This window comes from Manacus vitellinus, unplaced genomic scaffold (assembly GCF_001715985.3).
Source record: "Manacus vitellinus isolate BGI_N305 unplaced genomic scaffold, ASM171598v3 scaffold_21_pilon, whole genome shotgun sequence".
Classification (NCBI taxonomy): Eukaryota; Metazoa; Chordata; class Aves; order Passeriformes; family Pipridae; genus Manacus; species Manacus vitellinus.
Genome location: NW_021939546.1, coordinates 13532371 through 13548103, shown reverse-complemented (window position 1 = coordinate 13548103; position 15733 = coordinate 13532371). Strand labels below are relative to the sequence as shown.

Here is a 15733-nt window from a genome sequence, read left to right as displayed (position 1 = left end):
GTACGGGCCTTTTGAACTGGTAAGAGGTGGTGAAGTGCTAAATGGTGTAGAGTTGACAATCCATGCTAATCCAAATGATTTTACTTGTGGGATTTCTGTGGCAAACCCTCTGCACTCCAGTGGTGTGGAATTGATCAGGGTGGGAGCTGACTGGGACTAAGTGAGGAATTGGGATGAATTGCTGGAAACTTGTACTCTGGCAGCGTGCAGCCTAAGATGTTTTGCCCTTAGCACATTGGAAAATGATTTCTAAAAGCTTGTGATATCCTGCAGTAAGTTCTTTTGCCTGAGGACCTAAAGCATTCCCCACCTAAAGGCTTCTATTGTCCTCCTTTATTTTGTACTTTGCTACTGTGCTTTACACTTTCCTGGTTAGGCGAAGTTGGATTTTGCACTGAGATCAGGGCTCAACCTCTGTCATGTGTGAAAAATGTACCATATCATCCCCAGGATAATAGCACTTACTCTTTGATTAGAGATTTTTTTTTTTTCCTGAGGATTTACAATTAGTCTGAAATCTTGAGTTAAAATTAATTTATAGAAATGAGTCCTTGAAGAAAAAGTTAGGAATCCGTATTCAACTTAATTTGTTCCCAGTAGTTTTTATGACAATAGCCCTGGCTTTTCAAATTCCCCCTGTCGTTACAGCTTACAAAATCTTATGGACAGGCTGAATTTGAAGACTATTTTTTCCCCCCTAGGATTAATGGTCACTTACAGCCATTATTCTTCATAACCGAAAGTTTCTCCTTCAGCAGACGCTGAAGAGTAATCTTCTGCAGTGAGTTTGACAAGCTGCCTTCTATCAGAGTGGCTTCAGTCTCCCATTGTTCTCCATGGGACTGTGGCCACAGGCAAAGAAGGCCACAGCCCCTGTGCCCTTGCTCTGCATGGGATTTCCCCTCTGCCTCCTGACAGCACAGGCTGCAAGTTTCTCTAAGGCAGTGGGAAACTGGGCATTATGAAAAGCTTCCTCTTAATTCAAGGCAGTGTATTGCCTTGGTGCCACTGAGAACAGGAGGCAGCAGCAGATGTTTTGGAAGGGGGCAAGCCTTTCAAGAGTTCCTTTACCTTTGCTGTTAGTAAAACCATGTTATGAAAATAAGATCAGAAATGTGTTATTAATCCTAAGCATTGCTTCTGGAAAATGTCCTGTTATACCAGGCCTGCTCAGCTGAGAGGGCAGACAGCCAAAGAGCCAGAGGACATGAAAGGTGGTAGGGAATTTGAACAGGGAAAGGTGAGGAAGAGACTAAAGGAGAGCAGGGAGCTATGAGGAAGGAATCCTTTGCTGAGGATCTGCCTGAAGGAAAGGAAAATGGGAGCTGTTGAACTTGAATCTTTTCCAGGACCCAGACAAACCAACAGTAACCACACATTTGTGATCTGGGCATCATGTTGCTTCTGTAGGGCAGAGCTGAGTTTGTTTTGGTTTCACCACAGTGTTTCTGTAGCATGTCATGTTCAGCTTTCTTTTAAGTTTAACCTTTGTCTTTGACTTCATTGTGTTTAAAGTGCTTGACTTTGGCATACCTAACATCTCTGCACTGTGTTTTGAGTTATTCTTCTCTCTTGACCCTATCTGTGAATTTTAACTTATGATTTCGGTACTGCTGCTGAATTTTTGCAGCAGTGCTTTTAAGGAGGAAGGTGATGCATGGAAAGGGGTGGATGTTTGTCCCAACTCCTGCATGTTGAGGGATACATCTGTGTCCTTGCTCTGTTGTCATGGGTTTGGAAACAAAGGAACTGAAAGAGAATTGATTGAGTGATGTCTCATCTGGAAACAAGACAAAACTCCATGATGAAAAGGAGTTTGTAGAATTCTCAATCTGCAGAAAGGACTGAGGGATGTTCCAGCTTAGTCATTCAAAGCTGGCCTCCTCCCCTCAGAAAAGGCTTCCAGCCAGCAACCTGGCTCCATATGCTAACTGGGATCTTGTAGACAATTTGCCAGTTGAACAAATTAAGAAAGAAGTAGAGGAAGGAAAATTACAAGTAGAGCTTTAGTATCCATTGATTCAAATATTCACACTCAACAGTTTTTAAATATTTAGTAGCCTGCTGAGCACTTTTTTCAGCACTGATTAATGAATGAGAATTTACCGTGGTTGTGGGGGAAAAGCGTGTGTGTGTGTTTTCCCTTTTTTTTTTTAATTTTCTCAGAGTGAGAACTAAGTACTTACTGCACCTCCAAGGTGAATGATATTTCTAGAGGAAGATGGGGCTGTGTGTATGTGTTTAGACATGTTTATTCTCTGTATTTGATCTGACCTGTAATTAAATGGCCAAGCACGCTGCCTGTCTACTCTGCAGCGGAGACTCTTGGCTCTGTTCCTTCCCTGTCATTAATGCAAACCCAGACCTCATCGGCTGTGAACATGGGAAACATCTGTCTGTCCTCCTGTGATCAATGCTGTCCCTTCAGAGGTTCAGCTTTGGAAGCAGTTCCATAAAATATCAGTTATTTTTATTTGGGTTTGATAAATCTAATTACTTGGAGCAATTAATTATTTATTTGTTTTTTATTGATTGCACTCCAAGGCATCCTGACATCAATCTGATGGAGATCAGCACACCCTTATTAGTTAGGAAAGTTTATGTTTCCAGGTCTGGACATCCCATGGATTAGTTAGCTGAGATGTGCTTGTTGCTTCTGTTAGCAATTTTTCATTAGCAAAGTTGTATGTTTTGCACTCTACGAGAGAGTGGGCAAGAGTAATTTCCATGGGGAGCCTGACAGAAGTGTGGAAGGGAAGTAGTATTCTCATTTCTGTGAATAAAAGTTATGAACAAATGATGCAGGCTGGATCGAATTCATGTTGTGGTATTGCCATCTATTTGTTGTGTTATATGCCCTTTAATTAGGGCCAAGAGAGTGCTGGTGCATTTCCTAATCAAACTCCTGCCTGTAGAGAATGAAATAAAGCTAAAATATTGGTGCATTTATTTTTAAAGGGAACAGCAAAGGATACAAAATCTTGAATGAACTACAGAAGGTGAATTCAGCACTTCTCTCCCTCCATTCTTGTTCTTAGCTAAACTAGTGTTTATTAGGTGCCTAATGAAAGGCACCTAATGTTAACTTGCTGAAAGAAAATGCATCCTTTACCTTTTTCGTGGAGGTTACTGGACTGGGAGAGCATCTGGACCAAAGCCTTAGTAGGTTGTCAGGTGTAAAGAGAGCACTCTGGGTACAGGAATGGGGCCTTTAAAATAAACTGTAGTTCTGGAAAGGACACACTGTGTTGCTGCTTCTGTTGAATCATCCAGTACCAAACAGTGCCCATGCAGCATGAGGCCTTTGTTTGTCAGTCCTGGCCCAGTTTGAGAAGCTTTTACTACCTTTGTGTGCCTGTAGTGACACAGTCCTGAGTGCCATTCATTAGCTAATTTTATTGTATGTAACTTGTGCAGAGCTCCATATATATCACTTTTTTTTTCATTAGGGTAACCAATATAATGATCGGACTGTAATTAGTCACAGTGGTTTGTATTTGTGTGAGTGTAGATTCACTTAAATTATTTAAGAGAAAAGCAACATCAAGACTAAATGCATGTTTTGCTACAGTTTCTTGTGTCTGATCTGGAAGTTCACGAAAGGTTCTTATACTATGGGAGAGTATCCTTGGAGTTTCCCCTCCTGTGGGCCGTCTTAGGGCCCTCCCTGCGATCACAGCACACGCTTCTGTGCTCTGGAATTGTTTCAGTCAGATGCAGCTTAGGGGCTGCAGCCAGTCAGGTTTTCTGCAGCCACCTCTGCAGGTCTCAGCTTGGTCTCCATGCCTGTAGTGAGAGGCAGGGGTAGGACTGCAGGGGGAATCTGCAGATCTGCTTAAAGCAAAATTCTATAGTGTCGTTCTGGTAATGCATTTTTAGCATAAAATAGCCCCCAGTAAAAAACGTCCTGTGCAGCTCTTTCTTCTGCACCATGTGTTTTCTTATTTTTCCTTACACAAACACTTTCTGTAGTCCTTTTGCATTTATTTTCCAGGCTTGTGCTATTTTTAAAGCAAAAGGTATTTGAGGGCAGGGAATCTCAGGATTTGTAAGTGGTAGATAATGCTTTGCTTGCAGGAAGATGACCATCTTCTAAATGGCAGGCAGTCCTGGCAAGGTGTGAATTCTTCTTGTTTTCTCAGTTGTCTTGTTTCTTGTCACAAACTGTGTGTCAAACTGGGAGAAAGCTGGTGCTTTCCAGGTTTTCAGCCATCACTGTGTGGATTCCAAGTAATTCTAATTTTAGGCCACTTGTGTAGTGTCAAAGCTATCTGTACCCTCTTCCTAGGGGAGAAAGGGTGGGAGAGTATAAAAACCTTGAATACCTTCTTGCCTGCACTGGTGAAAACCCATCCTGCTGTGACATTGATGCTCCAGGACCTTTGGTTCCTTTAGGAGATCTCTCTTAGCTTTACCTCTTGAATCAGTGCTGCAGATGAATAACGAGGCATTAATGTTTATAGGATCAGTGAGCTGCTACTTTGCCATATGCCTACATGTGCTGCGCTTCTTTGGAATCTGTTGGCCTCCCTCACCTTGACAAAGCTTTCACTAGGTGTATTTCTGTAAAACTGGTTTAGTTTACCAGGATGATTCAAGTACAGAATTTATATTTGTGTACAATTGATTTGGGGATTTGTGAGGTCTGTTTCACTTCAGTCCAAAAAACCCCTGAAATAACCATTTACATAAGTTATTATAGTAATGTTTTCTTTTTAAAAGATTGGTTTATTTAGCATTAAGCCTCACTGTTGGAGCAAGTTGGTGGTCACGTGCCACCCCAAAGAGATGGCTGCGTGTTTAATGTCTTACATAGCGTAGTAGAGATGGCATAGTGGTATTAATCCTTATTTTTACCTGTCCCAAATCTTAGTGTGACAGATCAGCAGGCACAGGCATAAGACATAGAGTCCATAGCTGTAAGCTGGGGCAGAGGGAAGCAAGTATGTTCTTTGAGACAGAGAATACCTGTGCAGTTCCACACTTTTCTAACTTTTGCATATACCCATTGCTCGTGCCCATCCACCTTCCACCGCAGCACCTGAGTTCCGAGCAGTGAAGCACCTCAGAGTTTCAGAAACGTGCACGTTCGCATCCGAAATGGAATTTCTCTGTTGGGGTTTTTTAAATTCCAGAGTGCTAAGACTAAAGTGCTTAATGTGGTTCTTTCCTTCCTTGAGTCTTAAAACTGTGCAGGAGTGGAGGCTCTCTGCTCCCACAGAGTAGAGCCGTGCAGCCCAGGGAAAGTTTGACCTTCAGGCAGAAAATGCAAAAAACGTTATTCATCTGAAACTTTAGCACTTCTTCCTGGAAACCCACTAAACAATTCAGTGCTCTAAAGATACCTATGAAGAAAGTGCCTAATGAGAAAGTTTTTTTTTTTTTTGCTGCTGAAATCCACCAAGAAGGTGGTTTTCAATGTCAGTGAGCTGTATTATAATGCTGAACAAAACTGGTGCTGGTGCATAAAACCCCAGGTTTACAATTGTACAGACACAGGTCAGATGTGTGGAGATTTTAGGATTATCAGTTTTAGGACAGTCATATTGTTTAGGGTTAGGGAAGGTTGATTTTTAAGGAAAAGGTTATCTCAAAATTGAATTAAAATGAAGTGCAGCTTGGGGAGGGGGTGTGAAATATTTAAATAACCACTGATTAATTTTAAAAACCTTGTATTTTGGTGATACACCAAACAAAAGGTTTCAGCACAAAAGAGGATTTTGATGGGGGGGCTGGGCAGTTGTAAGCACCAGAAAAAGGAGCATTTATGAAGAAAGTGATTAATTGAGAGCAGGACATTTAAGATGGCCACACAGATGTAATCACTTGAGGGACCTAGCTGAGTGTGTCTGTAGATCCTGCAGACCTCTTCCATTCCTACTGCAGATCCCCATGACAGTCTCTACCTGCCAGGTGGTGATGCTGTAAGACATACCAGGGGACTGTGTTGCCAGCTCTGCTGCTACTTAGACTTCGTTACTCTACTAAAATAGATTCAAATACATTTACAACTATGCTTAAAAGTATTAGCATAAATCATGAAAACTGAATGGCACACAAAAATAAATGAACCAAATCTGTTTGGGGAGGCTATATCTTCAGTTATTCCTTATGCTGTTTGTTCATTTAATGAATTTTGCCAATTAGCAATTAATTTGCAGTAGGTCTCCTAGTCATTAGTGTGAATTAGCAAGGTTTTGTTGGCGGAATGCCTCGAACATTAAATAAAAACCCTGTATCATGCGAGACCTCAAGGGGACTCCGTGGTGAGACCCTCTAGAGAAATGGAATTGCTCAGGGCCCACCCCAAAGGTCTCTGTGTGGTGGGTTCTGGGTCTATTTAAGCTGCATGGCCCAACTCCCAAGCCATGTCCTCCTCCCTCAGGGGAGAGCAGAGCAGGTCAGTACCAGTGTATTCCGTGCCTCCCAGGCCAAGTGCACGCCAGTAGATTCTGCTTATCCCAGGCTCCTCTCTGCACAGGTAGGCTCTGGTACTGTGGCTTTGTGGTGTTGACTCACACAATTTTCAGTAGCTCTTTATTTATTTTTCTCTTGGTACTTGCAGTTCATGTGTTTAATGCAGGTTGTTTATAGCAGGGACAAAGGATTACAGTCCTTAAATCAAAAGCTACGTTTGTGTAATTATAAGCACAGGCTGGTGTTGCAAAGAGGACTGTAGGGAGAGGCTGTCAAAGGAGAAGAGCATCCAAAATATAGTAACCTCAAAAACCCCGGCTAATCAGTTTTCTGACGGGAGCAATCTGTTTCCCAGGTATTATTATTATATGGGGACTTTAAAGATAATAAATAACAATAATAGTCTACTATGAGGAAGGAAAGAAAAGGGCAAATGCCATTCACCTCGGAAGCTGTGGTTGCTCACTGGAATTCTCCGAGGAACATAATTTTCCTCAGCCCCTGCAGAGGACTCAACCCATGACAACACCAAGAAAATGCCAGGAGCTGTGGTGTAAGCAAGAATATTGCCCAGAGTGGCATTTCTGTTAATGCAGAGATGTGACCCAGAGAAACCACATGTCCCAGTGCCCACATCTCAGGCCAGAGAGCTGTTCTCTGGGCCACTGGCTGGGACTTGTGGTCCTGGCAAATTACCTCATTCTTTGGGAATGAGGGCAAGTGAGCACCACTTCCAGCACTCTTGTGCTTCTCTGGACATCTACTTAAAAGAACAAAACAGAAAAGGGCTTTCTGAAGTAAGCTTGGGCTTATCAGAGCTGTGCAGGGCATGAAGGCTTCTCTTGCAACAAGGCAGCCCAGCTAACGGACCCTGGCTAACAGATTATCAGCAGCGTTTGAGTAATAGACTGCTCATTTAGTTTTAATACATTTTGCATAGAGAGCAATCAGCCTTCATCAGTCTTAGAGATGAATTGGCTTAGCCAGCTAAATTCTAAAGATATTAGGCCGACAGCAGCCACATAAATCATAACATTTTCTTAATGATGGTAAAATTAAAATATACTCTTGCTTTGAGAAACCAATGAAGCCTTCCTGTTTGCAGGCCAGATCCTCCTACCTGAATTAAAAGGAAGCTTAATTGATGTGTTTTTAAACTAAACTCCCAGCCCCACTCCTCCTGAGCATCTCTAGTGTTCCTTTCTTTGAAGTTAAATTAATTTGTCCTGCCTCTCCCTGCTCCATCCTCTAATCTTCAGGAGTGTCAGTGAACACTTTGGCTCAGTATTCATTGACCAGACTCCTGTGGGACATGAGCCAGACGTGCAAAACATCACAGTTGAAGTCTTTGCCAGGTTAATCGTTTCTGTTGCCAGTAGTTCCTTGAGCTAATGGAGGCCTCCCAGGAGAAAAACTTGTGCTCTTCCTCTGACCAACAAACCAAGACCTCCTGTCTGTCCACCTAGCCTAGCCAAGGATGAACTTCTCCTGTTTCTTGTCCTTTGTTCCTGAAGCTGGGTTGGTGTCCAGCGTGCTTCTGCCAGCTGGTGTTAAACAGAAGGGAATCCTGCCTTTGGCTAGAAAGACAATGATGCTGGTGTTGGAGCAGGGGTGAAGACAGACTCTCAGGGCTGTGATAATCACACAGTTACTGTGTGTCCAGAGCTCTTCAGTGGGCTCTGCTAACTCTTAGTGTCCCCCAAGTTAAGAAGTTCCAGTTGGTGCCTCTTGTCATTTTTGTGTGGGGCAGGGAACACTGGAAATGATGGGTCTAATCTGGGAAACTGGCGTTGGGCTGTCTGTTTTTTGGTGACTCCAGCATGTGACTTATGGGAAGTAAGGTGACCACAGGATCCCCCAGTAAGTTCATCTGAGAGGCCAATTTTAGGGTGGAGTGAAGAATGTCTCTTTCTTCAGGTCATTCCCAACCATGTTGGGTTGGTTTGGCCAAGGTTTGGGCCACTGATCAGTAAGTGGAGTGCTGGATGTCTGCAGGATGCTCTTGCCTCCTGGCTGTTCAATGCCCTGCTGGGCAGCTTGGGTTGGTGATGGGCATCCAGGGTTGGATTTGGAGGGGCAGCCTATGCCTGGGTGCAGTAAGATGTTTGGCAATGTGACATTGAGAATAATTTCTTTCATGGAGTGTCTGCTGGTGTAGCTGAATGCTTTAATTTTTTCTTGGATGTATCTGCAGGGCTTAGAAACCTGCTCTCTCTGCCATATTGTGCCAGCTGCATTTGTGCTGCTGGTAATCTAATAAATGCTTGGTCTGAGCAGCTAGCACTCCTGCTAGAGCCCAAATGAATGCAGAGGAAGGACCCTGCTAAGTGTATGCATTCTTCCTCTCCTGGCCAGCTCCGAATCTCTTTCATAGCTCACATCTGATGCTTCCTCTCTCACCTAGCCCCTTAGCTCCGATGTAAATGTGTGTGCACACTTCCGCCAGTCAAGTAACTGTGCTCTCTCTGTCTCTCCCCTTTGTTACAAAGCCTGCTCTGTAAATGAATCCCACAGGTCTGGGGCTCAGCAGGTAAAAGGAGAAGTGAGTCTGTTAGCGCATGAGTCTAATCAGGCCGGCTAAAGCGAATAAAGTAGGGCAGCATTGCACATTAGCTGCTGTGTAAATGAGCCCTTTGATGGGCTGGGCACCGCAGGAGAGGGTTTGAAGCCAAGAAGAACTTTTGTTGTTAATTCAGTGACACATGGAAACTGTAAAACAGCGTGTCTTGCACACACACGAGAGAGAAAATAAAAGCCCTCACGACCGGGCTTTTCAATACCTGCCCTCGGACCTAGTCTGAAAACTTTCAGCCCCTGTCTCCCTCTCTTACCACTTGATTTTCCTTTCTCTCCCTTTCTTTTTTTGTTCCCCCTGCACTATAAAAAGAAAAGCTCTCTTGCCTTTTGAACTAGACGGCTGTGAGTGAGGGCTATCTCTGAGCTGTGTGGCTCTGTTACCTTTGTGTTCCAGATGAAACTGCCAAGCTCGGTGGGACAGAAGAAGATTAAAGCCCTGGAGCAGATGCTGATGGAACTCGGAGTAGGTGAGTAAAGGGGGCACACGAGAGAGAAAGAGACACACAGAGCTAGCCTTTGTTCTCGAGATGGGCTATTTTTTCCCCTAGTAATACAGCCAGTTTCTTGAATAACAGTATGTGAATGGTTTTTAAAATATTTTATGTGTTTAAAAAAAAAAAAAAAGAGAGGGTAAAAGCCAGAACAAGATGCACAGGGTTTTTTTTTTTCCTCCCAGTAGAAAAATCTTTTAAAAGAGCCTTTGTTTCTCTCTTGTTTGGGCCTTTTTAACCATCAAGAGAGGCAGCACAGTATTAGGAAGGCAAATCTCAGCCTTGCCAGGAGAGGTACTTCTAAGTGTGTTAGTGACCATGGCACATGCATTGTTCAGGGCTGCCCTGTCTCGCTTTTAAGCTTCGTTTCCTCTTAATTTACTGCTCACGGTGGCAAGTCCAAAATGCATCTGGGACTGTTCATCCCCCCTTTATAGGTTGCATGCTGTGTGAAAATCTGGAGCATCTCTGCTGAAAGGCGAGTAAACACACATCCCTCACTCTTGAGCTCGAGTGTCTTAGCAGCAGAGAGAAGGGTTCACTTAACACATACAATACCTGCTCGTAGCTGGAGGGGAAGAAGTGCAGCCCGTGGCCAGTGGCTGCTCTCCATGCAGTGGGTACAGTTTTCAGGTGTTACAGGTCCCAGCATGCAGTCCCTCTTGATTAAACACCTGATGATCCCTTCCCTGTCCCCCCTCCCTGCTGTGACTGGGGGGATTTTAAAAAAAGAAAAAAAAAGAAGAAAAATAAAAGCCTTATTAGTGATTTACAAGAGATTACTGAGCTTGCTCCCAGCACTGGCTTCTGTTAAGTCTTGTTAGTTTTTTGGGTCAACTGGTTTATGGCTCTGTGTGTTGTTTAGGAGACCGTGTGCAGTTCTGAAGGCCTCCTGTGGCTGGTCAAAGTGGCTCAGCCAGGACGATTTCCCTTTTCTACTGTAAAACTAAGGGAGTTACTGTTGAGGGAAGCCTTGGGGAAGGATGTGAGTGCTTCTGAGAGCTCACTTTCCATGAGGATAAGGAGGGGTTCCTGATTCCCCGCTCCTGCCTTACAGAACACACGTATCTTGAGGGCTTCCTGGTGCTCCAGCCCTGCTGTGTCTTTGAGTGCAGAACCACACCTGGGCTTTGTGAGGGTGAACACATTGCTGGCAGGAAGGGGTCATGTGGGCAGCCCTGCAGACAGGGGCCATTAACATATGTCAGGGCAAACGTGCAGAGCTTCATCCTTTTCTTCTCCAGAACTTGCAGCTCTTCCTGGCTCTGTGTGTGTGCATAGTGGGGTGCAGCAGAATGCAAGGCATGGGGTGGTGATCTGCCAGTCCCTGCTACAAACAGGTCTGAAACACAGCAGTAGAGCAGTTCTCTGCCTCAGTCCTACCCTGGGAGGAGGACAAGAGAGGCAGGGGAGCTCAGCCTGTCCACCCTTTTTTGGTAAAGGTGTAGGGAACAGCAGGAGCTCTTCTATCCTCTGAGGCAGTGTGGATACAGTATCTCTGTAAGACAGAGCTCCCTTCATGTAACCTAGTGGGTAGCAAGGTTCAGCCGTCTGGTCTTATCTGTACCTTCCTTCAGTTTCTGAATCCAGGACTTGCAGGTTCACCCTTAGTCGTTGGCCAGAACCAAAGGACAGCCTGAAAATTCAAGTCTGCAACCCTTAGGGATGGCTACTGATGCATATAATGGGAGTGAAGCTCCTGGCATATATTTTGTGGGAGTGAAAGGGCAGCCAGGACCTTTCCAGGGATTTTCCATTGTAAGGTTGTAGGTCTGGGTGTTTAACAGAACCCCTTTTTCTCCCTAGATCTCAACCCTATGCCCACAGAGGAGATCGTGCAGATGTTCAACGAGCTGCGGAGCGACCTGGTGCTGCTCTACGAGCTGAAACAAGCCTTTGCCAACTGCGAGTATGAGCTGCAGATGTTACGGCACCGCTACGAGGCCCTGGCCAAAGCTGGGAGCATTGGCCCCCTCAGCGTGGAAGGTGCCCATCCAGATGGCCAGACAGGGCTTGGCATCGAGGAGGGCAAGGGAGATACCAAGGACCAGATCATTGATGTAGTAGGAGCACCACTGACCCCCAACTCGGTGAGAAGGAAGGTTGGGGGGGCAGAACAGGGAGCACTCAGGTCTCCGACGCAGATGCCCTGACGAGCGCTGGGGATGCTGCCCTGCTCTCCCTCCAGGCATGCGCGTCCAAGGGAGCAGAACACGCCTGTTCCCCCCCAAGTCCCAGTGCTGCTCTCTGGGATTGTCTCCTGTGCTGGACAGTGTTCTTGGTGCTACAGGTGGGGTCAGCAGGGCTTTCTACATCCTGCATGCAGGCAGATGGCTTGACGTGGGTGCCACCGTGGACCAAAGCAGCGAGGCTTTGGGTGATGAGAGCTTGCTCTAGGGCAGCAACAGTGCAGCTGCAGGCCTGAGGCATTTTCCGTCTAGACACAGTCCCGTAAGGGTTGCTCAGCAGAGGGAAGCAAGTGGGGAAAGCAGTCTTGAGGTGATGAGCCATGACCTGCCCGAGACTCTGGGGTCAAGCAGTAGCCTTGCCTGGAGCAGGAGGCTTGGGAAGGAGAGAGGTGTTTGAAGAGCAGAGGGGTGTTTTTATACCCTACTTCCAGTGCCAAGAAAGAAAAGCCAGACCTAGGGGTTCTTTGAGTGCGAGCCCTGTGGCAATGTCCTGTGCATGTACCTCTGCAGGATGTGAATCACTGGCCTCTCCTCCCTGCCTCCAGGAGGGCAGGCTGCCCAGCCCCTCACCACTGCCTCAGGGCCAAGGGTATGCCTGGGGATCAGCTGAGGCTGCTTTCCCCTCTGTGCAGTCCCCTGGCACAGCTGAGCTGAACTGCCTGATGAAAGCTGCCCATCTCCACACCGTGGCATCCCCGACGCCTCAGACACACTGCCCCTGGTAGCGGCACAGACCCTTACTTTCTAAAATGTATAATGTATTGCAGGATATTGAGAACACCTTATCTGTCAACGGCAGAGGCGACTCGTTAACCTGGACTTGAGTAATGTCCTATTTGATTGTGACAATATGGAGTCGTAAGGAAGAGTTCCACTGAGACAGGTTCATGTTTGTAAAGGAGTCTTCTGAATTGTTTTTTTTTTCCCCTACTGCATTCAATCTGGAATCTCACCCCTCCCTCCCTCCCTCCCTCTCTCCCTGTGGTCTGGAGTGTCCTGGTTTGCAAACTTTTCGGGCTGATTTACAGCACACTTGCTCTCCCTTGGGACTTGGCTTGTTGGGAAGGTGGAAGAGGTGGTGGTGGTGGTGGCGGCCGTGGCTGCAGGACGAGGGAGCCCATGCATGTGTTTCTAACCACGTTGTTCCCCAGTGCCACCTCCTAGAATTGGAAACAAAGGGGTGGGCCCAGGCAGCACAGAGAGGGTTAAACTGACCTGGTCTCTGACATATTTGAAAGAAATATAATCAAGTTAATTCACTGCAAGGCAAATTCAGTACCTAAAGGGCCCCCATGTTAAATACAGCACTGACCTTTACCGGCTGATTACACAAAGACGACACAATTAGATTAGTCCAAGACAAAAGGTCAAGCACATTCACACTGTGACCATTTTTTGCTACCTTTTGAGGGGGGGCAGAAATTACATCCCAGCTGGAGAGATATTTTGGAGAGGAGGAGAATGGGACTGCTGTACCATGTTCTGCCTGGCTCAGATATCTTTGGAGGGTCAGGCAGGGCCTGTCACTGTTCTTGCCCTGAACCTTTCCTGCAGTTGTTGGGCAATGTGGTGGTGGGAGAGATCAACAACCTGCAGCCCACAGCCGGCTTTTCCAAGGATAGGCTGAGCTGAGTGGAGGTCATGTCCTGGTGATGGTCCCTGCCATGCCCAGAGCCGGCAGGAGCCGTTCTGGTGCCTCTCATGCAGCATCATGGCTGAAAATTGGCCTTGGGAGGTCGGTGGGCTGGGTCAGGGCTGAGAAGGGGGGTGGCTGGGGCAGTCGCTGGCTGTTTGACTGGTGGGGTGCGTGCACGTGTCCCCACCCCGCACAGCGATTGCCCCAAGGTGTCCCAGGCCCTGGTGCAGAGGGGACAGCAGGGAGGCAGCGGGGCCGGGACACGGCGCTGGGGGAGCAGCCCCTGCAAGCACAGTGCTTTGCCCCTGCCCCGGGGCGCCTGCAGGGGCAGCGCTGTGGGGGTGGGAACAAGCAGCTCTGGAGGGCAAGCATAGCCGTGCTCCGTGGTGGCCATTCCCTCCCTCGCCTCCTGCAGCCGACACCTGCCCTTCCCCTTGTGGAGGCGACTGAGAGGTTTAACCCTGCCACGCCAGCCTTGAACTCCTGAGTTCAAACCTGTGCTTTGCCACTGAGCTGCCGGGGCCTTTGGGGGAATCATTTAATCTCCCCGCTTCAAATTCCTCTGAGTTGGAGAATCCCTCTGTGCTGTCTAGCACTGCCTGTCCACGGCACTCTACATGTTGGATTAAACGTGGATTAGTTCAACCTCTAAACCAGCTACTCCCCTGAAGCCAGGTTTGTTTCCCTGGAGAGAAGTATCTTGCTCCAGATGTTGGAGGGAGTGAGTGGCAAAGCTGGGAATAGGACAGACTCCTGACTCCTGAGCCCTTCCTGACCTGCCTGGATTCATTTCCAGGAATTGGAATGGATGGGCAAAGGCACACCAGGCTCTTTTGAGATACTGTTGTGTCAATAACCGTCTGCCACCACCCGCCTTGACCAGCAGTGGGGATGGGGCACATGTCAGCAAGGTGTGTTAGCCCAGCTTGGGAGAGGCATCTGCTTGTCTCAGCAGTGAGAGCCCGTGGGGCAGCGGGAAGCCCAGCACTGTCCTGCCCCACTGTGTCCACCACTTCTCCCCTGCCCTGGCTGCCTGTCCACCCTCTCCCAGGGGCTGCGGTGCCCATTGCTGACCATTAAAGCGGAGCTGGGATCCCCCCAGTGCTGTTTGAGGCTGACCCCGGTAGGGACTTTACTCGGGGCCTTCGGGAGGTGAAAGGTGAGCCGAACTCGGAACAAATTAGTTCCAAGCAGAAGTTCAGCCAGTTACTCCAGATTGGATCCTTTGATTTCCGCAACTCAGACTCCACTCAGTGATCTGTAATGAGTGACTCTCAGAAATCCTCACATTGCAGCACTTTGTTCCTGAGCTCACAAGTCAGCCCATTAATGGGTAAAGGAAAGGACCTTGAGTCTAAGAAGTCTCGGGTTCAGAGTCAGAATTATTTGACTTTTAAGCTTCCTTTATCTGAACTCCTGCTGACTTCTTGTTTTCTGAGCCTGTTTGAAAGCTAGAAGTTACATTGTTAAGATCAAACGTTCTCTCTTTCCAGATGGAGTTACAATATCTGTCTTTTATATATATATATTTTAATATATATAGTGTATATATACCAGGGTGTATATATATTCCTCTCTTTTTTTTAATCGTTCTTTCCATTAAAAGAAACTAGACTTGTAAGCTCTTGTAAATTATAATGTAAAACATTTTTTTTAACCAGACAGTTCCCAATTTTGCCCGAGGCAACTGGAATAGCTGTGCCACGGAAGGCAATAGGAAGGTGATTAATATGAATTTGTGACATATTTGAAAGATGGGTCTTTTGCCATATAAAGATTATCAAACACATGTGCTCTTCCCCATTAATTCCGCAGCCCTCCCAGGAAAGCCACAAAGCCCAGCTCCTTTGTTTCCAGGGTGGGTTTTTGTTTTTTTAAATGTACCTTTCGGTCCCCTTGATTACCCTGTATTTGATTTTTATAGGGCATCTGCTCACTCTGCTGTGTGGGTTCTCTGGCCCTTTTATTTCCCTGTTAATCGGATCCCGTGAAGGCAGCGGTGCCAGGGCCTCTGACGAAATCCGTGTGTGTGTTGTATTTAACTTTTAGCCGTGCAAATTCCATGCTCTGTTTGCCGTCTGCCCGGCGGGAACTGGGGGCTGCTTCCCGCCGGGGGAGGCAGCGGGGCCTCCCACGACGTGCGCTGCCGCCGGGAGCAAACGCGTGCGGGACTGGCAGGGATGGAGGAGCAGGGATGGGCAGGCCTGGCTCCTTCCAGAGAGCGGGTCGGTGCTTGTCCATCCCTGTGTGTTTGCCGGCCGGGCCAGTGGCTCTGCAGGCTTTGGGGATCGGGGACGGCTGCAGGGCTGGGCATGGCAGGGTCCTGACCAGAGTTGCTGTGCTGGTGCAGTGCCGGCCTCTGCCTGCAGTGCCTTGTGCAAAGCAGGCTCGGTGCCGTGCCATGGGGACCCCTGGCACAGCTG

General features: G+C 47.1%; 1 protein-coding gene across 2 annotated transcripts in view; it reads left to right on the top strand.

Annotated features, from left to right (window-relative positions):
* The window catches only part of DMAP1 (DNA methyltransferase 1 associated protein 1), a 28078-nt gene extending 15506 nt beyond the window's left edge, over positions 1-12572 (top strand). Inside the window, exons 8-10 of one of the 2 annotated variants that reach the window (XM_018072309.2) lie at positions 9389-9461; positions 11292-11575; positions 12442-12572. In XM_018072309.2, the coding sequence (XP_017927798.1) occupies positions 9389-9461; positions 11292-11575; positions 12442-12498 (414 nt within the window). In that variant the 3' untranslated portion in view covers positions 12499-12572. Of the gene's footprint in view, positions 1-9388; positions 9462-11291; positions 12045-12441 lie in introns of those variants that run through there. The other variant, XM_008924357.3, reaches the window with a different exon arrangement.
* The last annotated feature ends 3161 nt before the right edge of the window (positions 12573-15733 follow it).